Here is a 25,000-nt window from a genome sequence, read left to right as displayed (position 1 = left end):
AAATATAGAAAAGCGATTTTTATTATTATTTTATTATTATTATGTGTGTGTGTGTGTGTGTGTGTGTGTGTACATGTGCGTTTTTTACAGCGTTTGCATGGTAAGGAGACCACCACCATCACCACCACTACCACCACCACCACCTCCACCTCATCCACAAGCGAAAATCCACTCAAATCCACATCTGAGCCACAAAAAACAGATGTGGAAGAGGTGGAAGGAACTGTATCCACTAATTTCACTTGCCAGTATACCCAATCCACCTCGCTATCCACTTTATCCACCTCGCAGTCCACCAGCCACTCCACCTCGGACAAGTGGGTGGAGGAGGTGGTGAAGCCGTTAGTATCCCATAATCTGGTGGATGAAAAAGTGGAAGCAAGCATGTTTTCATCCACCGAGAGTTCTGTTTGGGGTGAAAGTGGACTTGGGGACAGCGTAGTGCGGATCGCGGTGGAGGAGGAGAAGCCTTGCACTCCATCCACCTCCACGCCGACCAAGGTGGAGGAGAGTGACAGTGGAGGAGGAAGTGGAGGAGGAAAGAGATTGAATTTAGTGGAAGTGGAGGAAGTGAAAATGATAATATCTCATTTATCCTTCAATATTCCCTCCACCTGCTCCACTTTAGAGCGTCCTGCGGGGGGGAAGGAGGAGGAGGAGGAGGTGGAGGAGGTGGAGGAGGAGGAGGAGGAGGGGGGGCTGGATGACCTTATCGCAGGCCTGCAGGAGGTGGCAAAAAGTGGAGGACGCCTGAAATCGTCCAGTATTCTTCCACATCCTAGACCAGATGAAGATGACCTTGAATCTTTGACCTCCTTGGATACTGACATGGCGCCCGCTTCTGAGGCCAGCCGTGACCTTGAGGCGACCTTTTCTGACCTTGAGTCCATTTCTGAGAGCGTGGCGTCCTCTAAAGGCCCATGTGGAGCGGTGGAGGCGGTGGAGGAGGAAGGAACAGTGGAGAGATCAGCATTCATACCTCAGATAGCTATCAGCGAGCCTATCCACATGTCTGTCGTTAACGCCTCTCCACTCGCTCCTCCACCTACCCAGAATGCCGTGCCCCTGGTGGATGGTGCCCCAGGGAAGCCCGCATCAGGTGGAGCAGGGAGGAGTGGTGTGGAGTTACCGGTGGAGGCGTTACAGGCGATGATAGCGGAGTTAGAAGAAGTTCTTAGTGAAGCGAGTAGTAGTGATGGTGGTGGTGATGGTGGTGGTGACGATGGTGGTGGTGGTGGTGAGTCAGAAGCACCACCACACTCACCACAATCACCTAAGTCAACACCCCTTATAACACCACAACACACTTCCACCACAACCACAACCACTACCACCACACCCCAGCCAGGGCCACCCTCCATAGACACCCCAGACAACCCGAGCACCCCAGTGGCACCCTCACACACCCCTGCAGCACCCCAGGACACCCCAAACACCCCTGGACAAGACCCCATTGAGTTTACTATACAAGAAATCCACGTGGCAGAAGTAGAATTTGCGAGAGGGATCTTAGAAAACCATACCACACTTTCTCCACCCTCTCCACCGCGCGCCACAGCCACCACCACCACCGCCACAGTCCAGGATGACACATACACCCTTGGAGACACCCACCGAGGCGCCCACTCCCCCGGGGGACCTCAGAGGGTATCAATACAGTCCTCTGAAGTGGTGCAAAGAATGACTCTCGTGGCCTCGTCTGAAAATCGTTTACCTGAAGTACAGAGAGCGGTTAGAGTGACTTTGATCTCCCAGCCAGGGTCAGTGGAGGCTCTGGGGGAGGTGGAGGAGGTGGAGGAGGAGGTGGAGGTGGAGGAGGAAGAGGAGCAAGTGGATAAGGAAGAGGAGGCGTCGATGCACGTGGAGTTTGTGGATTTAGAGGTAAGTTTGTGTGTTTGGGTGTTTGTTTGGGTGTGTTTGGGTGTTTGTTTGGGTGTGTTTGGGTGTTTGGGTGTTTGGGTGTTTGTTTGGCCTCTATTCGGTAAACCACAAACAGAATATGGTGTTGGGTTCTTGCGTTTGTCTGTCTTCCTTCCTTCCTTCCTTCCTTCCTTCCCTCCTTCCCTCCTTCCCTCCTTCCCTCCTTCCCTCCTTCCCTCCTTCCCTCCTTCCTTCCTTCATCTACAAATCACTTCAAGATTTCACCAAAAAAAATTCAACTTATCACATAAATGCAAAAAAAAAACAAGAAAAACAAGCAAAACATGAAGCAAGGACACCCCCTACGCCCGCCCCCCCCTTGCCCGTGTCCGTGTGTCCGTGTGTCCGTCCGTCTGTCTGCCTGTCTGCCTGTCCGTCTGTCTACAAGCTTGTTATCTTAAGTTGGGAATTTCCAGGTTTACTCTCCAGAGTCAGCCACTTCTCTACCTCTCTCGATCGCCTCTCCCTCAAACTCTCGCTCTACGGGGGTGACAGGGGTGGCAGGGGGCGTGGCAGGGGATCCACGCCACCCCTACGACCCTCCAGGGGGCTTTGCAGGGGAGATAAGCCCCCTGTCGCCTTCTCGAGGGGGTGAAATGACTGTTAGAAAAGATATGTTTGTTTCTGGAATCTCAAGTGTGGGTCAGCTCCCCCCCCGGTTCTCCGCCATGGGGGGGTCTATGGTGGAGTGGGTGGAGGAGGTGGAAGAGCAGTCCCCTCCACCTATTATGACACACTCCGCCGCCGGTGGACTTTCTGCCTCCATGGTCGATTTTTTGCGGCAACATCACGTGGTGGTGAAGGATACTGAAGATGTGGAAGATGTGGATGAAATAGAGACACTCCCTCTTTGCCACCTTACTCCACATTGCCTATGCTGTCCGGAGGCGTGGAGGGGTGGAGTAATGCACCGTACACCCTTCCACATCCACCACTACCACCACAAACCACCACAACGCAGCCAGCCTCTACTATGACACCAGGTGGATTGAGGGATACAGGTGGAAGAGGCACAGGTGGAGGAGCAGAACCACAGAGGAGCCAGGCAAAGAAAGCAGTTCGTTTTGATGATGTGGAGGCGGTGTACGTGGATGACGATAGTGTGGAGGACAGTGTGGAAGAGAATGTGGAGGATATCCTGGCACATATGGAGGTAGTGGAGGCTGCGGATGTGGAGAGTGGATCGCTGGTGGAGGTGACGTACCAAGTGGAGGACTGGAGGCAGAGGCGGATGGGCAGCGGATATGCTCCACCTGGATTTGATGCGTCGGATTCTGATTCTGATGAAATATTTGACGACATCAACCACTTCACCTATCCACTTACTCTCCCAGCCACTCTCCCAGCCTCCCAGCCTCTCCCAGCCACTCTCCCAGCCTCCCAGCCTCTCCTAACACAACCTCTCCCTTCCCAGCCTCTCCCAGTACCTCTTTCAGCGTCCCAGTCTCTCCCAGCCACTCTCCCAGTTTTCCAGCCTCTCCCAGCCTCTCAGTCTCTCCCAGCCTCTTCCCAGCCTGTCATCACCCCCACAGCCATGACGCAGCTCACCACAGCCCTGTCCCAAACTTTCCCAGCAGAAGAAGACGCAGAAATTAAATGTCTGGTTGAGAAGAATGTGAAAATATTGAACACAGGAGAGAGGAGGTGGTGGTGAGGGCAGGAAACACTCTCACCTCTCCCTCTGTCCCTTCTCACACGCTCTCACTCGTCCCTGGTGCGCTGGAGAAGGCCGGGGAGTCAGACAGTGCTGTGGCGGAACGTAAGATTTCAACAGCGTCCATAGAGACTGATCCGGGGCAAGAAGAAACAGCTGAGGGTTTTGAAGTGGGTGATGTGACCCCTGCCTTCGCCACGCCAGGTCAGGTCACCACCAGCCTGCCGGGGAGGTGGAGCGCTGAGGTGGTGATCAGTCAGGTCATGGAGGTGTTCGATGGTGCAGGGTCCTCCACTCCTGAGGGTAAAGTGGAGGATGTGGAGGAGGAGGAGATTAAGAGGAAGATATCAACAGCTTCTCAGGATATTGATCTGACGGAAGGGGAGGCGGTGGTGGTGTTGGAGGAGGCCACACCACCTGCTTCCTTCGCTGTAGAGAGTCAGGTCCCTTCCACCACGTCCCCAGGGTTGTCCAGGGGCGTGGCGACCTCCAGGGTGGTGCTGGTGGGGCCTATGGAGGATATCGAGGATGTGGAAATGTTCGATCCTACTTTTAAGACCCCAGTAGATCCTGTGATGGCTTCTAAGGACACAGAGGACATCAGCCACACATTAATCCCACAAGTCATGTCCTGGGAAGCCTTAGGAGTGGTCAAGGGGCGGAAACTATCCACGGCGTCGCTAGAAGTGATGGTACCCAGCGTGGAGGTAGTGGGCTAACCACAGCGGAGGAGACACAAAGGAGATTTGCATGCATTTCCGAAATCTTAGAGGCCCCGGGGGAGTCCTGCCATGCCGTTGTGACCACCGTGGAGGCCATTACTGGGACCCCTGAGACTGTACACCTCAACACACACCCTGACACACACCCTGAAGCAACACACTCCGATACAACACACTCCGACACAACACAGACAGACGAGGGCCTACCACTGGGATTTGAGGCGTCACACATGGCCCTCCTCACCCAAACAGCCCCATCAGGAGCACTCGGGGCCCCTTCTAGTGACCCTCCAAGCCAGACCAGCGACTTAATTGACCTGGAGTTCCCTAGGGATCTTGGGACCCTAACTGGACTTCCGCAGGGCTACACTTTTGCCACCACAGTTCAGGAGAGTGACTGTGTGTCCGAGGCGCTATCCTATTACGATATACAAGAGTCCTTGGCTGTGGTGGACCGCTATGGGGTGGCCGTGACTGTGGTAGGGACACTTGGGGACATTGGGACACTTGAAGGGCGTGCTGTGTCCCCCGTTGGTCTTAGAATGAGCTCTAAGCATTCATCTGTTCACAGTTTGCCTGAGTTTGGTAAAGAGGAGGAGGAGGAGGAGGAGGAGGAGGAAGAAGAAGAAGAAGGAAGAGGAGAGAGGGAAGGAAGAGAAGGAAGAGATGATTATACAGGAAGAAGAGAGGAAAGGAGAGAAGAGAAAGGAGGAAGAGAAGAAGGAAGAGAGGAGTGAGAAGGAGGTAGGAGAAGAGGAAGAGGCAAAAGAGGAGAGGAAGAGGAGGAAAGTAGATGGCAGTCTGAAGGAAGGAAGGAATAAAGAGGAGGAGGAGGAGGAAGAACACAAGAAGAAGGAAGAGGAGGAGGAAGAACACAGGAAGAAGGAAGAGGAAGAGGAAAAAGAAGAGGAAAAGAACAGGATAACACCACAAACCACCACCACCACCACCAAAGGAACGGACATTTTGGGACACTCTTGGGACACTGGGACAGCAGAACAGCCCACACAGGACACAGGAATGGAAAAACCGGTACATCTCATCAAAAAGGATACTTTGGGACACTTTTGGGACATCAAGACAAAAACGGTACACTTCGAGGCTACAGAGACAGCGAAGTGGACCACAGAGGCCACAGAAATCGAGGAACTGGTCCGGCCTGTGAAAAGGACACTGCGAACGGACACCATAGACCTGGACCAGCTTAGGGACATCCCCCGGACACCTCCAGTTTACGAACCGCCCTTAAAATCCGCTCGAAAGCCGTCCCGCGTAAATGAACCACCAAAACACGATGTCCCACCCACGGACCGCCTCCAGCTCCTGCCCAAGAGAGGACATATGAAGAGTGGTGTCCCAGGCGCCTCTACTGGTGTCCCACAGGTGAAGGATGCCAAGGAGGTGCAGGAAGAAGTGACTAAGACATTTTATTTTGCTGCAGCTATGAAAAGGGACACTCACAATAATACAGAGAAGGATCCTGGTGTCCTATCCGAGTGTCCTACAGAGATGAAGCCACAGGAGGTCACACTGAAGGATCCTGATGTCCTATTCAAGAGTCCTACAGAAGAGAAAGCCACAGAGAAGGATCCTAGTGTCTCATCTGAGTGTCCTACAGAGGTGAGGCCACAGGAGGTCACACTGAAGGATCCTGATGTCCTATTCAAGAGTCCTACAGAAGAGAAAGTCACAGAGAAGGATCCTGGTGTCCCATCTGAGTGTCCTACAGTGAGGCCACAGGAGGTCACACTGAAGGATCCTGATGTCCTATTCAAGAGTCCTACAGAAGAGAAAGCCACAGAGAAGGATCCTGGTGTCCCATCTGAGTGTCCTACAGAGGTGAGGCCACAGGAGGTCACACTGAAGGATCCTGATGTCCTATTCAAGAGTCCTACAGAAGAGAAAGCCACAGAGAAAGATCCTGGTGTTCTATCCGAGTGTCCTACAGAGGTGAACCCACAGGAGGTCACACTGAAGGATCCTGATGTCCTATTCAAGAGTCCTACAGAAGTGGAAGCCACAGAGAAGGATCCTGGTGTCCTATCCGAGTGTCCTACAGAGGTGAGGCCACAGAAGGTCACACTGAAGGATCCTGATGTCCTATCCAAGAGTCCTACAGAAGAGAAAGTCACAGAGAAGAATCCTAGTGTCCTATCCGAGTGTCCTACAGAGATGAAGCCACAGAAGGTCACACTGAAGGATCCTGATGTCCTATCCAAGAGTCCTACAGAAGAGAAAGCCACAGAGAAGGATCCTGGTGTCCCATCTGAGTGTCCTACAGAAGTTAAGTTCGCCCGGGGCACCGAGGTCAGGTCAGGAAAGGTCAAGACAGCCTCCCTCAAGCAGGTCAAGATTGGAGGGGTCACTGAGATAAAGGACACGGAAATTGGACATCCTAGGGACACCAAACAGCGTCCTATCCACTACGTCCCGCATGTCCCAATTGGCCAGGACACAGCAGGGACAGGTGGACCAGGGTATGTGTCCCATGTCCCAACCACACACACCAAGATGTCCATTTCACACACCCAGACGTCCGTTGATGTTCACTATGTCCCACACGCCCCCGGGGATGTCCTACGGGATGTCCCAGGGAGGCACACCAGTAGGACATCAGGATATGGGACACAGGAAGGATAAGGAAGGCAAGGAGGGTAAAATAGGATATGTCCCACATGTCCCAGTGTCCCAGGATATTGTGCAGTGTCCTAATGAGTCAAAGGACATCTCTCAAAGGACACAGGAGGCAGTTAAGGACATTTCTAAGCCTCAAGTGAAGGATACAACTAAGGACACTAAAGTACAATATGTCCCACATGTCCCAGTGTCCCAAGAACCTGTACCATGTCCCAGTGCAGAAAGGGACATCACTCTAAGGACACAGGAGGCAGTTAAGGACATTTCTAAACCCCAGGTGAAGGATATAAGTAAGGACACCAAAGTACAGTATGTCCCACATGTCCCAGTGTCCCAAGAACCTGTACCATGTCCCAGTGCAGAAAGGGACATCACTCAAAGGACACAGGAGGCAGTTAAGGACATTTCTAAGCCTCAAGTGAAGGATACAACTAAGGACACTAAAGTACAGTATGTCCCACATGTCCCAGTGTCCCAGGAATCTGTACCATGTCCCAGTGAAGAAAAGGACATGAAGGAATTACCAAAGCAGCCTCCTGTGGACATCCCCAAGGACATGACTGGAGCTAAGCCTAAGAAAAGTAAGGACATGAAGATTAATTATGTCCCACATGTCCCAGTGTCCCAAGAAGCTGCTAAGGACACAAAGGACGCCAAACCACAGCCCAAGGACATTTCTAAGGACACCCCACAGAAAGGACACAAGGATACAGGCAAGGACACTCAGGTCCAGTACGTCCCACATGTCCCAGTGTCCCAAGAATCTGCTAAGGACACAAAGGACACCAAGCCACAGCCCAAGGACATTTCTAAGGACACCCCACAGAAAGGACACAAGGATACAGGCAAGGACACTCAGGTCCAGTATGTCCCACATGTCCCAGTGTCCCAAGAAGCTGCTAAGGACACAAAGGACGCCAAACCACAGCCCAAGGACATTTCTAAGGACACCCCACAGAAAGGACACAAGGATACAGGCAAGGACACTCAGGTCCAGTATGTCCCACATGTCCCAGTGTCCCAAGAAGCTGCTAAAGACACAAAGGACGCCAAATCACAGCCCAAGGACATTTCTAAGGACACCCCACAGAAAGGGCACAAGGATACCAGGAAGGACACTCAGGTCCAGTATGTCCCACATGTCCCAGTGTCCCAAGAAGCTGCTAAGGACACAAAGGACGCCAAATCACAGCCCAAGGACATTTCTAAGGACACCCCACAGAAAGGACACAAGGATACAGGAAGGACACTCAGGTCCAGTATGTCCCACATGTCCCAGTGTCCCAAGAAGCTGCTAAGGACACAAAGGACACCAAACCACAGCCCAAGGACATTTCTAAGGACACCCCACAGAAAGGACACAAGGATAAAGGCAAGGACACTCAGGTCCAGTATGTCCCACATGTCCCAGTGTCCCAAGAAGCTGCTAAGGACACAAAGGACACCAAACCACAGCCCAAGGACATTTCTAAGGACATCCCACAGAAAGGACACAAGGATACTGGAAAGGACACTCAGGTCCAGTATGTCCCACATGTCCCAGTGTCCCAAGAAGCTGCTAAGGACACAAAGGACAACAAATCACAGCCCAAGGACATTTCTAAGGACACCCCACAGAAAGGACACAAGGATACAGGTAAGGACACTCAGGTTCAGTATGTTCCACATGTCCCAGTGTCCCAAAAGCTACTGAGGACATCAAGGGTGCTAAGGACACCGAACCACAACCCAAGGACACTTCTAAGGACACCTCACAGAAAGAACACAAGGATATCGGGAAGGACACTCAGGTCCAGTATGTCCCACATGTCCCAGTGACCCCAAAGCCTCTAGTGATCCGTAGGACATCAAAGGACAAGGTGGAGAGGAAGGACATCGCCAAGGATACCAGAGAGGCTGAGGACTTTCCTAAGGACATCTCAAAGGAAGGTAGGACACCCCAATTACACTATGTCCCACATGTCCCAATTCAAACATGGGACGAGGCACATCCTTCACCCAGTAGGGACATAAGGGGGGTGAAGGATATCAGGAAGGATACCAGTAGGACATCTGAAGGATCTCCAGATGTCTCAAAGAAGGATCCCAAGCCATATGTCCCAACGGTGTCCCCTTTTATCATGAAACCCCCTCCTACACCTAAGGACAGCTCCAAGGACACCCCGAAGGACACCACTGAGGCTAAGGATACTAGGATACATGTCCAAACAATAGCAAGTCAGTCAAGTACAGAAAAGGACATCGCTGAGGATTCAAAGGACATTTATAAGGACATTTCTAAGGACACCACAGGAGCAAAGCCAAAGGACGTCAAGGTACACTATATCCCTCATGTCCCAGTGTCCCAAAATGTCGAAATGTCCCAAAATGTCCCAGAGAAGGATGTTTCAGTGAAGGAAAGCAGGAAGGAGGGAAGGAAGAAGGATATCAGGATTAACTATGTCCCATGTGTCCCTGTGGTGAGTGAACCAAGTGTCCCAATAGTGTCCCAGAAGGCTGTGGGACATCGGGAGGTAAAGAAAACGGAAATAAGGAAGATTAGAGTGGATTGTGAGGAAAAGGCAGAAATTCAAGAGAAAACGGACATCATACAGAAAACGGACATTGGGACATCAAAAGTGGACACCAAACAGAAAACGGGAACCGGGAATATTGAAAGTGAGACTAAAATAAACCCAGAAATTGAGAAAGTGGACACCAGAAACACCACCACCACCACCACCACCACCACCAAACACCAATCTCGCATCGGACATCACCCAAGTCACGCCCTCGGAAATAGACACCACAGCACCGCAATTGGACACCACCACCACCACCACCGCACCACCACCATACCACAAGCCAGTCCGGACATTCACCACAGCGGCAGATACCTACAAACTACACTATGTCCCATGCCAGCCTGGGGACACCACCTTGGGACACACCACCACCTTGCGGGACACCGGATATGTCCCATTAGCTCCTGGGGACTTGGAAAAGCTTAAAAATAGTGATAGATATGTCCCAAAAGTTATCGTGACATCACCATCGGTACAGGACATTGGGACACCACCACCACCACCACCACCACCAGCGTCAACACCAATCAGCTCCTCGAAATATACTGTGAGTTTCTGTGTGTGTGTGTGTGTGTGTGTGTGTTTTAGTGGTGTTTTAGTGGTGTTTTACTGGTGTTTTAATGGTGTTTTTTGGTGATGACTTAGTAAAATGGTGTAGGTGTGTGTTTTAATAATAATAATAATAATAATAATAATGTTTGTAATTAACCAGTGTGTGTGTGTGTGTGTGTGTGTGTGTGTGTGTGTGTGTGTGTGTGTGTGTTTGTGTTTGGAAACTTACAAAATTTAATTAGTAATGTGAAGGAAGAGGAGGAAGAGGAAGAAGAGAAGAAGAGGAGGAGGAAGAGAAGAGGAGGAGGAGGAAGAGAAGAACAGGAGGAGGAAGAGAAGAAGAGGAGGAGGAAGAGAAGAAGAGGAGGAGGAAGAGAAGAAGAGGAGGAGGAAGAGAAGAAGAAGAAGAAGAAGAAGAAGAAGAAGAAGAAGAAGAAGAAGAAGAAGAAAGAGAAAATGAATCAAGATATTTTTATTTAGAGAAAGAGAGAGAGAAGAGAGAGAGAAAGAGAGAAAAAGAAAGAGGGAGGAAAAAGAAGAAGAAGAAGAAAATTTAAAGAAAAAAAAAAGAAAGAAAGAAAGAAAGAAAAAAAGAAAATTATCTCTATTCTTACATTTCTCTCTCTTTATCATCCTTGCTTATTCCACACACACACACACACACACACACACACACACACACACACACACACACACACACACACACACACACACACTGTATTATAAGTGGTGGTGGTAGTAGTAGTAGTAGTAGTAGTAGTAGTAGTAGTAGTAGTAGTAGTGCACTAACGCCACGCCAGCACTAACCTTGGCTCCTGTGTGGCAGAGAGGTCAAGGTCAAGCCGGTGACCTCATTTGACCTCACCTATGTCTATTTCATATAATTTGACCTCATTTGACTTCATTTTGACCCTTATTGACCCATTTTGACCCATTTTGACCTCATTTTGACCTCATCTTGACCCATTTTGACCCATTTTGACCTCATTTTGACCCATTTTTGACCTAATTTTGATCCAGTTTGACCCATTTTTGACCTCATCTTGACCCATTTTGACCGTTTTGACCCAATTTGACCTCATTTTGACTCGTTTTGACCACATTTTGACCTCATTTGACCCCAGTTTGACCTAATTTGACCTCATTTTGACCCATTTTGAGCCCATTTTGACCTCAGTTTGACCCTATTTTGACCCAATTTGACCCATTTTGACCCATTTTGACCCATTTTGACCTCATTTTGACCCATTTGACCTCATTTGACCCATTTCACCATTTTGACCTCATTTTGACCTATTTTGACCTCATCTTGACTCATTTTGACCTAATTTTGACCCTATTTTGACCCATTTTGACCTCATCTGACCCATTTTGACCTCATCTTGACCTCATCTGACCCATTTTGACCTCATCTTGACCTCATCTTGACCCATTTTGACCTCATCTTGACCTCATCTTGACCCATCTTGACCCATTTTGACCATTTTGACCCATTTTGACCTAATTTTGACCTAATTTTGACCCCATTTGACCAATCTTGACCCATTTGACGACCTCATTTTAACCATTTTGAATTTTGACCTAATTTTGACCCATTTTAAGCCCATTTGACCTAATTTTTGACCGTGTGATATTTTGACCTCGCCTGACCTCAGTTGACCTTGAATTCGGAGACTGGGGGGGTCAAATCTGTTTTATTTATTTATTTATTTATTTATTTATTTATTTATTTATTTATTTATTTGTTGACTGATTGGTTGTGACTGAGAGAGAGAGAGAGAGAGAGAGAGAGTGAGAGTGAATAAGGAAATATAACCGAGACACGAGGAAAGATGTGAGACAAACACACACACACACACACACACACACACACACACACACACACACACACACACACACACACACACACATTTTTCTCTATTTCTCTCTCTCTCTCTCTCTCTCTCTCTCTCTCTCTCTCTCTCTCTCTCTCTCTCTCTCTACCCTCAACTCTCTCTCTCTCTCTCTCTCTCTCTCTCTCTACCCTCTACCCTCAACTCTCTCTCTCTCCTCACCACCACCACCACCACCACCACCACCACCACCACCACCACCACCACCACCACCACCACCACCACCATTGCTCCTTTCAGAGTCAGCGAGAGAGCCTTTACTCAGAGGGAGCGCCAGAGGATAGTGGCAGCCTCTCTAGTGACAGTGCCGCCCTGTCCGAGGCTGGGCCGGGGGACTGTGCCAGCTTGGAGGACATTTGTGGCCTGGCAGGGGCTGGCACGGGGCTAGGAGGCAAGGAGGAGGAGGAGGAGGAGGAGGAGGAGGAGGATTTAGGATTGTGTAAGCAGAAGAAAAGATATGCTAAAATTTATGATGAGGACAAGGAGGAGGAGGAAGAGGAGGAGGAGGTGGAGGAAGAGGAGGAGGTGAAGACGAAGAAACAGAAGAGGTATGCCAAGATTTATGAAAAGGAGGAGGAGGAGGAGGAGGAGGAGGAGGAAGAGGAGGAGGAGGAGGAGAAGTTTAAAATGAAGCCGAAAAAATACTTCAAGATTTGCAAAACGGAGAAGAAGAAAGACGCAGAAGAGGAAGAGGAGGAAGAGGAGGAGGAGGAGGAGGAGGAGGAGGAGGAGGAAGAAGAGGAAGAGGAAGACAATCACAAGGACATCCAGACCCCCAAACAGCCCCCAAAAAAGGAAAAACGCCTCGCCAAACTTTACAAGGACACTTTTCCACCCAAGAACTCAAAAAACACCAAAAAATCACGACTTAGCCCCCTCAGCCCCCTTGTCAGCCCCTTCTCCCCCTCTCCAGCCCCCACCTGACCAATGGGATAGTAGCAGTGGGTCCTCCAGCCAATCAGGGAGCAGGAGGGGGTCTAGCTCAGAGGGGTCTATTGATTTTGGGTCTGAGAGGCAAGGGGCTGTCTCCGGGGACTGGGACGACATGTGTATCCCTGAAGTAGACCCCCAGGGACCTTCACAAGACCTTAAATCTGGTCAGACACCCTTAAATGACCCTAAAATGCTCGAAAACATGCCTAAAATGCTCGAAAATATCCCTAAAATGTCTGAAAATGTCCCTAAATCTACTGGGACACCGCAAAATGACCCTGGAATGCCGCAAAATGTCCCTAAAACGTCCGAAAATTACCCTGAAACACCCCAAAATTACCCTAAAGCTGCCCAGACACCTGAAGATGACCCTATCAAACTGGAGACCCCCTTAAATGCCCCAGAAATATTCGAAAAAGACCCCAAAACTTTCCTAAATGTCCCCAAAACTACTCAAACACCTTTAAATGACCCTAAAATGACCTTAAAACACCCCAAGACACCCCTGAAACACTCTAATGAGGAGACACACCCCAGGACACCCCAACACCTTCAAACGCACTCAAAAACACTCGAAATTGACTCAAAATGCCCCCAAACGCACACAGATTCAGAAATACACACACGGGCCCCACAGCCAAACGTACACACGCCAGAAGACCCGTGTGTGCGTCCATGTGCGCGTAGGAAGCCACACGCACACGACAGGACGCGGGATTCCTTGGACATCCTGCGATATAGTTACACTGGAGAGGAGGAAGAGGAGGAGGTGAAGGATTTAGAGGAAGGGGAAAGATTTGGTGCCCACTCCTCCTCCTCCTCCTCCTCCTCCTCCTCCTCCTCCTCCTCCTCCTCCTCCTCCTCCTCTGATGAAAGTGACAGAGATCCTTCAGACAATAGGATTTCTGCAGCTACCCTCTATGAGCGAGCTGTCCTGAGCATCCTAGAGACAGGAGGAGAGGAGGAGGGAGGAAGGGAAGAGGAGGAGGAGGAGGAAGGGAAGAAGAGGAGGAAGGAATGAAGGAGGAGAGAGGAAGAGAGAGTAAGTGTGAAGGAATAGAGAAGATGGAAGAAGAAGAAGGAGGAGGAAGAGGAGGAGGAGGAGATAGAGGAAGAGGAGGAGGAGGAGGAGGAGAAGAAGAAGGAAATGAAGATAACAAGACAGGAAGAAGACAAACTAACCACAGAAAAAGATAAGAAGGAAGAAGAGGAGGAGGAGGAGGAGGAGGAGGAGGAGGAAGACAAGAAGAAGAAGAAGAAGAAGAAGAAGAAGAAGAAGAAGGAAGAGGAGGAGGAGAAGAAGAAGACAAGTAGAGGAGGAGAAGAGGAGGAGGAGGAGGAGGAGGAGGAGGAGGAGGAAACACACAAAACCACTACAAAATCTCTTGACCCTAGGAAGAAGGAGGAAGAAAAGAAGGAAGAGGAAGAGAAGAAGAAGGAAGAGGAGGAGGAGGAGGAGGGCCATAAAAAATTTCCGGGGCCAAGGGAGGAGATGGCACCCCTGGAGGAGGCCATGGAGGAACTTGGGGAAACAGTCGTGGCCGTTGTAGGTACCTGGCACTATTCCCAACAGGAGACAGTGCCAACTACCCCTAGGCGCCTCTGTACGACCCTTACCCATTGGCACTCCACCACAGGGCCCTCAACTACACCTGTGGCACCCCTGGAAACGATCTGAGCCCTGACACTGTTCCTGGCACTATTTCTGGCACTATGGCACCTCAGTTTGATCAGAGTGCCATAGTTAGTGATGGATTGGCACCTTCTGGCCCTCCTATGGCACCTCCAGGCCCCCCAGTGCCCCCCAGTGTCGTAAGAGAGGGGGTGCCAAAGAGGAGGTGGCACTGGTCTATAGAGTGCCAATTGTAACCCCCTCTGAGTGCCAGGTGCTGGGAAGGGCTGTGGCATTGAAGAGGAGGAGGAGGAGGAGGAGGAGGAGGAGGAGGAGGAGAAGGGGAAGAAAAGGAAGATCAAACGTAAGAGGAAGATGAGGAAGGGAAGTGACACCTCCTCTTCCTCCTCTTCCTCCTCTTCCTCCTCCTCTTCATCAGATTCAGACTCCTCCTCTTCCACATCTAGCTCTCTTCTTCCTCCTCCTCCTCCTCCTCCTCCAGCTCTTCCTCCTCCTCCTCCTCCTCGTTTGAGATGGTGGAGAGTGTGGTGGAGCTACAGAAGACATCCCTGAGGACTTATCTGAAGGAGGAGGTGGAGGAGGAGGAGGAGGAGGAGGAGGAGGAGGAGGAGGAGAACGCCAGTGAGGTTTATGAGAACATTGACAAACTTGAGATTGGAACAGCACATCCTCCTGTTGGTGTTCCTCTGGCAATCTTTCTTGAGCGCCACAAAAGCATCGACAGTTCTGTTTCCACACTGTCGGAGGCGGAGACAGTCATCCACGTGCCCCTGGGAAGCCACAAGGACCCCAGGGGCTCTGTAGTGAAGGATGACAGCCACCTCGATGTCCGAAATTCTAAGGACACTGAAAAATCCTTAACTCGATCCGTCTCTGAGGAAGTTATCGCGACATCTCTCTCGGAAGGGGTTGGCAGGGATATGGAGGTTCCGTGTGGGGCTGTGGAGGATTCAGGGTCCTTGTTAAGCCCTCTAGAGTCCTCTGAAGGGTTCCAGGACGCCACAGACCCCCTGCAGAAGTCCTCAGAAGGATCGGAAACAGGGGCATATTCCATTTCCGAGGAAGTTATCTCGTCATCTCTCTCGGAAGGGGTTGGCAGGGATGTGGAGGTTCTGGGTGGGCTGTGGAGGATTCAGGGTCCTTGTTAAGCCCCATAGAATCCTCTGAAGGGTTCCAGGACGCCACAGACACCCTGCAGAAGTCCTCAGAAGGGTTAGAAAGTGTGGTAGACTCCCTGGTCAGTGCCACAGAGCCTGAAGAGACCCCAGTGGAGGCGTCACAGTGCCACACAGAGCCACAGACAACACCAGCACCACCACAGCGCCCCTGCAAGCTACAGATTAAGGACATAAAGGTGACACAGCTTGATTCATCACCAATACAAGTCACTACAGCACCGCAAGAGGCCACCACAGCACCACTAGAGCCTCCCACACCACCACAGCAGCCTACAACACCACCACAGCCCACAGCACCACAGCAAACCACCACCTCCGCCACCACCATCACTACCACAAAAACAGAGAGAGAGACAAAACACAGGATTGCAGAAGTTCAGGGACCTTTGACGCCTACTAGGACCCCTGGGGAGGAGGTCCTGGGGGGTGGGGAGATGCACATGACCCTGAGAGAGTCTTCCGGATGGACAGAGGTCACCATCACCCCTTGGGAGGAACGTGGGAGGCAACAGAGAATGACGAACATGACACAAGATAACATTCCTCGAGATGACTCCGCAGGGGTGACACAGGCTGGGAAACACCCCTTGGGGACTTGTAGGGGTGAGGACACAGGTGTGGCTGACCGTCCAACATCCCAGTCACCCCAAACACCCCCGGACGTCACAACATTCACCCCTTCGGAGGAGAAACTGGAGAGAAACAGCCCGGTGACCCCTGAGGATATTTCAGGGTTTGTAGTGGTTTTGAGTGGGCGGAGGGGGTCTTCCAGGGGTCCTAGGCCACAGGAAGACCCCAGGGAAAGCTCCAGTAGCCCCCCATCCACCTCCCCTTCCTCCCCTGACTACGACGCGTCTGTGGAAATGGTGGAAAGTCTGTGTTCTGACGAAGTGTCGACGTCGATGGAGGTCCTTCACTCCTCCGTTGAAATCCTTGACTCCTACGCCCGCCAGGACTCCCCAGGGGATTTCGGGGGCTCGGTAGGGGTGGGGAGGGACCCGCGCCTCAGTGGAGTAAGTGCCACGACCGAGGGAAGCGAAGGGGACGTGATATTTAGCGAAACAGAAGGCGAAGATTACACGAATGAAGACACAACTGACGAGGATCTGACACTGGAGGAGGAGGCGATTCAGGCGCTGTTGGAGGTAAGGGCCGCTGCCTTAATGCCACACAGGGATAGTGCCACACCCCCGGCACCCACGCACCGCCTCCACCCCCCCAGCACTGCATGGCTTGGCACTATGGGGTGTTTTGTGGCACTTTAACGCTTGGTGATGGAAAGAAATCTCACTGCATGTGTGTGTGTGTGTGTGTGTGTGTTTTGGTGTTTTTTTATGGCATTTTTGAGTGTTTTTGTGTAAGTTTTCTCTCTCTCTCTCTCTCTCTCTCTCTGCTTTTTAGTGAAATTTGCTTCATGTTTTGTTTATCTTGCCTTCTATAGTGCTGATCTAACACACACACACACACACACACACACACACACACACACACACACACACACACACACACACACACACACACACACACACACACACACACACACACACACACACACACACACACACACATTTTTCTTTCCTTTTCTAAGATTTTCTCTCTCTCTCTCTCTCTCTCTCTCTCTCTCTCTCTCTCTCTCTCTCTCTCTCTCTCTCTCTCTCTCTCTCTCTCTCTCTCTCTCTCTCTCTCTCTCTCTCTCTCTCACTCACTCTCTCTCTCTTTCTCTCTCTTAGAAGCAGGAGGAGATGACTGGAAGCAAAATTACTACTACTACTATTACTACTACTACTGCTACTACTACTACTGGACCACCACCAGAAAAGGTATGACTATTATTATTATTATTATTATTATTATTATTATTATTATTATTATTATTATTATTTTTGTTGAAAGTGGAAATGTTTATGGATTTCTGAGAATAGTAGTAGTAGTAGTAGTAGTAGTAGCAGTGGTGGTAGTAGTAGTGGTAGTAGTAGTAGTAGTAGTAGTAGTAATATTTAAATTCACCTTGAAAACTGATATATTTTTCCCCTTGCGTGTGTGTGTGTGTGTGTGTGTGTGTGTGTGTGTGTGTGTGTGTGTGTGTGTGTGTGTGTGTGTGTGTGCGCAGGATGAGGTGGAGGATTACTTGCGAGAGGTCAGCCTAATGTCGGACAAGGTCACAGCACTCACAGCCCAGGCCCGCACACCCCCGCCACACCCCACAGCCCGCCACAGACTGGAGGTAACCCACGATCACCTAACTTGACCTTCTCTGACCTTTCCTGACCTTTTCTGAACTTCCTTGACCTTTTCCGTGACCTTTTCTGAACTTCCTTGACCTTCCGTGACCTTTCCTGACCTTTCCTGAACTTCTCTGACCTTCCCTGACCTTTTCTGAACTACTTTGACCTTCCGTGACCTTTCCTGAACTTCCTGACCTTCCTGACCTTTTCTGAACTTCCTTGACCTTCCGTGACCTTTCCTGAACTTTCTTGACCTTCCGTGACCTTTCCTGAACTTTCTTGACCTTCCGTGACCTTTCGTGAACTTTCTTGACCTTCCGTGACCTTTCCTGAACTTTCTTGACCTTCCGTGACCTTTTCTGAACTTCCTTGACCTTCCGTGACCTTTTCTGAACTTCATTGACCTTCTCTGACCTATAATCCACCTAATAGCTTCTTAATCTTGACCTTTTGACCTTCCCTGAACTTCCTTGACCTTCCGTGACCTTTAATTCACCTAATACCATAATCCTGACCTTCCATGACCTTTCCTAACCTTCCCTGACCTTCCCTGACCTGTAATCCAGCCAATATCATAATCCTGACCTTCCCTGACCTTTTCTTGACCTCTAATCCACCTTAACCTGACATTCTTGACCTTTTTGACCTTTACCTGACCTTTTCTTGACCTCTAATCCACCTTAACCTGACATTCTTGAGCTTTTTGACCTTTACCTGACCTTTTCTTGACCTCTAATCCACCTTAACCTGACATTCTTGACCTTTTTGACCTTTACCTGACCTTACCTGACCTTCCCTGACCTTCTCCTTACCATTACAGGCAGTGGAGGGGGCGGTGGTGGCGGTGGAGCCTGATGTAGCGACCTTAATCTCCCAGGGCGACACACTGACCTTGGAAACTCATATGGTGGATGTCCAACGCGCTCACAACATCAGAGTGGCTGTCAATGACCTTAGGGCGCAGTGGTCGGCCCTTAAGGGACTCGTGGAGGTAGGACAGGAGGAGGAGAGGAGGAGGAGGAGGAGGAGGAGGAGGAGGAGGAGGAGGAGGAGGAGGAGGAGGAGGAGGAGGAGGAGGAGGAGGAGGGAAGGAAGAAAGGATGTGTGTGTGTGTGTGTGTGTGTGTTTTCAAGACTGGTGGAGGTAGGAAAAGGAGGAGGAGGAGGAGGAGGAGGAGGAGGAGGAGGAGGAGGAGGAGGAGGAGGAAGATTATGGGTGTGAATGATTTTAGGGCCCAGTGGTCTGCCCTTAAGGGACTACTACTACTACTACTACTACTACTACTACTACTACTACTACTACTACTACTACTACTACTATCCCACAGGAAAGCAAGACCACCACCACCACCACCACCACCACCACCACCACCACCGCCCTGCTGGCCACCATAGGGCAGCTGCGTGAGGGCGTGGCGGCCACAGCGAGGGTGCTGGGGGCGCCAACCCTCACCTCCCCCACCCCCTACCACAACCTCAAGGCACAGGAGGAGGAGCTCAAGGTAGGAGGAGGAGGAGGAGGAGGAGGAGGAGGAGGAGGTAGGAAGAGGAGAAGAAAGAGGAGGAGGAGGAGAAGAAGAAGAAGAAGGAGGAGGAGAAGAAGGAGGAGGAGAAGAAGGAGGAGGAGGAGGAGGAGGAGAAGAAGAAGGAGGAGGAGAGGAGGAGGAGGAGGAGGAGCTTTTTATCCACTTATCCACTTTTTATCCACTTTGATCCACTTTTAATCCACTTTTAATCCACACAGAGGGTGAAGGAGCAGCTGGCAGAACTCAAGCCTCAGGTGGATGAAGTGGAGGAGGAGCGAAGGAGACTAAGTGGAGGAGGGGTGGAAGAGGAGGCTGTGCGGAAGGCTGGAGACAAGCTGAGGGAGGAGTGGGCTCAGGTAAGTGGAGGAGGAGGAGGAGGTGGAGGAGGAGGAGGAGGAGGAGGAGGAGGAGGAGGAGGAGGAGGAGGAGGAGGAAAAAAAAAAGGAAGAAGAAGAAAGAATAATCAGCCTGTAATCCACTTCTGATCCACTTAATCCAACTTGAATCCACTTTAATCCACCAAAATCCACAAAATCCACAAAAATCCACTTAAAAACACCAAAAACACCTAAAAAAAACAGCAAAATCCACCTAAATCCACTTAAAAACATCAAAAAACACCAAAAACACACAAAATCCACCTAAATCCACTAAAATTCCACCTACTCCACTTGATCCACATATCCACAGGTGAACCGCAGCCAGACGGACAAACACGGGCGATGGGTGGAGTGCTCTGAGAAGTGGATGAGCCTGCACAAGATGGTGGATGAATTCTCTGTGTGGATAGGTGGAGCAGAGGAGCGGATCAGGGAGACGGCTGGACGTACGGACAGACAGACACTGGTGGAAGCAAAGTCCACACAGAAGGAGATGGAGAAGCAAGTCACTTTAAAGCATAGGTTGTTATTTATGTGTTTGTTTACTCTCTCTCTCTCTCTCTCTCTCTCTCTCTCTCTCTCTCTCTCTCTCTCTCTCTCTCTCTCTCTCTCTCTCTCTCTCTGTTTGTGTGTTTTTTAATAAATAAATGTAATAATTTTTGCTAATCTCCTCCTCCTCCTCCTCCTCCTCCTCCTCCTCCTCCTCCACATCCTCCTCCTCCTCCTTCACCTCCTCCTTCCTCCACATCCTCCTCCATTTCCTCCACATCCTCCACCTCCTCCTCCACATCCTCCTCCTTCCTCCACATCCTCCACATCCTCCTCCACCTCCACATCATCCTCCACCACCTCCTCCTCCACATCCTCCTCCTTTTCCTCCACATCCACCTCCTCCTCCTCCTCTCCTCCTCCTCCACCTCCTCCTCCTCCTCCTTCCCCTCCACATCCACATCCTCCTCCTCCTCCTCCTCCTCCTCCTCCTCCTCCTCCTCCTCCTCCTCCACAGACCCAGCCAGGCGGTTCAGGCGTTGGGCCGGGAGGTGGTGGAAGGCCTGCCAGTGGAAGAAGGGCGGAAGATCCAGGAGAAAGTGGATGGACTTGTGAAGAGGTGGAAGGCTCTGCTGGTGGACCTTGCTGCGAGGAGGGAGAGGTGAGAGAGAGAGAGAGAGAGAGAGAGAGAGAGAGAGAGAGAGAGAGATTTAGGTGGATATAAGGGTGTGAAAGTGGATGAAATTGTGGAAAAGTGGATGGAATATATTGCAGAAATATTACCTAATTAATTCAAGGTTAGGATTCTTTAAAAATATAATCCTATAGAATCCTGCATGCCTTATTGTCCGAGGGATCCCCGAGCACACTGGTTCGAATCCTGTCCACGGGCTAAGTGTAGGTAGGGCTTTCTCATTTGAAGGTACCACAAAAATAACCCCATTTAACCCTTTAAAAATCCTCTTAATGGGGTCGTATCAGGCCTATGGATAACTGGAGTGTGAAGGAGAGTAGCTGGAGGAGGAGGAGGAGGAGGAGGAGGAGGAGGAGGAGAGGAGCAGGAGGAGGAGCTGTTGTCATGGGTTATCAATGAACTGTATCAATTAGTGTTTTAAAAAGTATTTGTTTGATATTTGCATGGAAGAGCTTTGGACATTAAAACACACACTTGGAAGAGCTTGAATGACAGAGAGACATTAAAACACACACTTGGAGAGTTTGGATGACAGAAGGGCATTAAAACACACGCTTGGAATAAATATACACTAATAAATTTGCAATGTAGTGAAGGATTTGGCTGACAGAAGGACATTAGTTGCCTTGTCACGTCAAAAAACACACTCTCTAACTTTGCAATGTAGTGAAGGATTTGGCTGACAGAAGGACATTAGTTGCCTTGTCACGTCAAAAAACACACTCTCTAACTTTGCAATGTAGTGAAGGATTTGGCTGACAGAAGGACATTAGTTGCCTTGTCACGTCAAAACACACTCTCTAACTTTGCAATGTAGTGAAGGATTTGGCTGACAGAAGGACATTAGTTGCCTTGTCACGTCAAAAAACACACTCTCTAACTTTGCAATGTAGTGAAGGATTTGGCTGACAGAAGGACATTAGTTGCCTTGTCACGTCAAAAAACACACTCTCTAACTTTGCAATGTAGTGAAGGATTTGGCTGACAGAAGGACATTAGTTGCCTTGTCACGTCAAAAAACACACTCTCTAACTTTGCAATGTAGTGAAGGATTTGGCTGACGGACTGGGTGACGGCTCAAACACCCTCTGCAAAAGTTAATCTCCTTTCAAAATAAATTAATTCAAACAAACGGCAGGCATGTTTTATTGTGGTGACGACTTCAAAGAAATATATAAATAAATCCTCGTTCATGTCTCTCAGTATTGACATTCACTGGGGTCACTTTAAGATCATCTCTAATATAAACAAACACACACACACACACACACACACACACAGCTTCCCTTCTCATCTCCTTCCTTCATCTCAAAATTAATCCTTGCATCCTCTGGTCCTTAAACACTCCTTAATATGAATCCCATTATTCCATTAGTGTTCCAGAGAGAGAGAGAGAGAGAGAGAGTCATTTTAGCCCCTTCAGTACTGGGACACATTTTTACCTTGAGTTTTGTGTGCCATTAGACCATTTTATTGACATTAGGAAGGGTGTATGGAGGGCAGAAGATTAATGGCCACAGTCTTCACTATTTTAATTGAGTTTTGTGTGCCATTAGACCATTTTATTGACATTAGCAAGGGTGTATGGAGGGCAGAAGATTAATGGCCACAGTCTTCACTATTTTAATTGAGTTTTGTGTACCATTAGACCATTTTATTGACATTAGGAAGGGTGTATGGCAGAAGATTAATGGCCACAGTCTTCACTATTTTAATTGAGTTTTGTGTGCCATTAGACCATTTTATTGACATTAGGAAGGGTGTATGGAGGGCAGAAGATTAATGGCCACAGTCTTCACTATTTTAATTGAGTACTGGGACATTTTTACCTTGAGTTTTGTGTACCATTAGACCATTTTATTGACATTAGGAAGGGTGTATGGAGGGCAGAAGATTAATGGCCACAGTCTTCACTATTTTAATTGAGTTTTGTGTACCATTAGACCATTTTATTGACATTAGGAAGGGTGTATGGAGCATTAATGGCCACAGTCTTCACTATTTTAACCACTTCAGTACTGGGACACATTTTTACCTTGAGATTTGTACACACACACACACACACACACACACACAGAGAGAGAGAGAGAGAGAGAGAGAGAGAGAGAGAGAGAGAGAGAGACAACAAAACTGAAATTAAAAAAAATAATCCACTTGATCTACAGAATAGCAGAGGAGGAAAGTGGAAGACAAGAAGAAGTGGAAGAGGAGGAGAAGAAGAAGAAGAAGACGACGACGAAGGAGGAGGAGGACGTGGAGGAGGTGAAAATGGAGACAAAGGTGGAGAAACAAGTATTCTCCACCTACTCCTCTCCTCCACCTCCTCCACCTTGCTAACAGGTGGAATAAGTGAATATGACTCCTTGGAGACGTGGGTGGATCAGGTGGAGGCGTTGATGGCCGCCCCTGTGAATGTGACGGATGAGGCCTCCTTATCCGCCCACTCCACTATGGTGCTAGTAAGTGGAGCAGGTGGATTTGAAGTGGATAAGTGGATGATAGAGTGGAAAAGTGGATGGTAGGTGGATGGAAGCATGGAAAAGTGGATGGAAGGGTGTGTGTGGATGTAAAAGTAGATGGAAAAGTGGATGAGGTGGGTGAAAATGTGGATGAAAGGGTGAAATGTGTCTGTCTGTTTGTTTGTTTTTGTGTGTGTTTGTTTGAGAGAGAGTGTGTGTGTGTGTGTGTGAGAGAGAGAGAGAGAGAGAGAGAGAGAGAGAGAGAGAGAGAGAGAGAGAGAGAGAGAGAGAGAGAGTTTGTTTGTGTGTGAGAGAGAGAGAGAGAGAGAGAGAGAGAGAGAGAGTTTGTTTACAAGTGTGTGTGTGTGAGAGAGAGAGAGAGAGAGAGAGAGAGAGTTTGTTTACATTTGAGTGAGAGAAAAAAAATTGTTTACATATATGTGAGAGTAAAAGAGAGAGAGAGAGAGAGAGTGTGTGTGTGTGTGTGTGTGTGTGTGTGTGTGTGTGTTTACGTGTGTGTTTGTTTGTTTACAGAACCACCTTCAGGAGTTGGCCAGCAAACAATTAGCAATGAAGAAGCTGAAGGAAGGAAGAGTCAAGCCTTCCTCTCCCTCTCTCTCACAGCTCACCTCTCTACAGGCACGGATTAACAAGGTAACTCTCTCTCTCTCTCTCTCTCTCTCTCTCTCTCTCTCTCAGACTCTAAACAGGCAAAAATTCACAAAACACTCAAACTCAAAACACCTAAAACACCTCAAACACCCCACATCCCAAAACCATCAAAACACACCCAAACACAAAACACAGAACACACTAAACACAAACACACCAAAACACCAAACACTCAGAACACACAAAACACTAAAACACACCAACACACAAAAACACACAAAACACACCAAAACACTTAAACACAAAACACAAACACACACTAAACACACAAAACACACACCCAAAACACACACACACACAAAACAAAAACACACAAAACACACACACAAAACACCCAAAACACAACACCAAAACACACCAAAACACTAAACACTAAAACACAAAACACCCAACACTAACCACAAACACACCAAAACACCAAAAACACACTAAAAACACCCCAAAACACCCAAAAACACTCAAATCTACAACTTAACTCTGCATCTTCCCATCCAGATCTCACAAACCCTTCCAGTTTATAAAGAAAAGGTGGAGACTAAGCTTGGGGTCATTAAAACGCTGTGCCTGGAAGTGGAGGAGGTGTACCGGTGGACCGAGGAGATGAGGGTGAAGATAGCGCTCCGCCGGATGGACCAGGTGGAGGTCAGGTCAGCTGGGGTCACACTAAGGGAGAAAGAAGCAATGTTTGAAAACCTGGACACAACTTTTTGGGTGTTGGCACAAGAGGTTGAAGGGAAGGGCCTCTCTGTCTCTCTGGCACTGAAGGTAAGGGTGTGTGTGTGTGTGTGTGTGTGTGTGTGTGTGTGTGTGTGTGTGTGTGTGTTTTGAGTGTTTTGAGTGTTTTGTGTTTTGTGTTTTTGAGGTGTTTTGG

At 49.3% G+C, this 25,000-nt stretch overlaps 2 protein-coding genes across 4 annotated transcripts in view; both read left to right on the top strand.

Moving 5' to 3' along the window:
- Positions 1-25,000, top strand: part of LOC123509172 (mucin-4-like) — a 34,814-nt gene that overhangs the window by 7,168 nt on the left and 2,646 nt on the right. Inside the window, exons 6-16 of one of the 3 annotated variants that reach the window (XM_045263359.1) lie at positions 1,345-1,881; positions 17,416-17,505; positions 17,796-17,909; positions 18,731-18,901; positions 19,238-19,411; positions 19,654-19,791; positions 20,126-20,337; positions 20,822-20,965; positions 23,164-23,457; positions 23,992-24,111; positions 24,625-24,894. In XM_045263359.1, the coding sequence (XP_045119294.1) occupies positions 1,345-1,881; positions 17,416-17,505; positions 17,796-17,909; positions 18,731-18,901; positions 19,238-19,411; positions 19,654-19,791; positions 20,126-20,337; positions 20,822-20,965; positions 23,164-23,335 (1,752 nt within the window). In that variant the 3' untranslated portion in view covers positions 23,336-23,457; positions 23,992-24,111; positions 24,625-24,894. Of the gene's footprint in view, positions 1-90; positions 1,882-12,181; positions 13,939-17,415; positions 17,506-17,795; positions 17,910-18,730; positions 18,902-19,237; positions 19,412-19,653; positions 19,792-20,125; positions 20,338-20,821; positions 20,966-23,163; positions 23,458-23,991; positions 24,112-24,624; positions 24,895-25,000 lie in introns of those variants that run through there. The other 2 variants (XM_045263356.1, XM_045263357.1) reach the window with 2 other exon arrangements.
- On the top strand, positions 6,586-9,201 carry LOC123509177 (muscle M-line assembly protein unc-89-like). Its single transcript, XM_045263370.1, has 2 exons — positions 6,586-7,244; positions 7,395-9,201. The coding sequence occupies exons 1-2, from the start codon at positions 6,731-6,733 to the stop codon at positions 8,624-8,626; spliced, it is 1,746 nt and encodes a 581-aa protein (XP_045119305.1). The 5' UTR covers positions 6,586-6,730; the 3' UTR covers positions 8,627-9,201.

Source organism: Portunus trituberculatus, chromosome 26, assembly GCF_017591435.1.
Source record: "Portunus trituberculatus isolate SZX2019 chromosome 26, ASM1759143v1, whole genome shotgun sequence".
In the NCBI taxonomy this organism is placed as follows: Eukaryota; Metazoa; Arthropoda; class Malacostraca; order Decapoda; family Portunidae; genus Portunus; species Portunus trituberculatus.
This window is presented reverse-complemented; position numbering and strand designations above follow the sequence as displayed.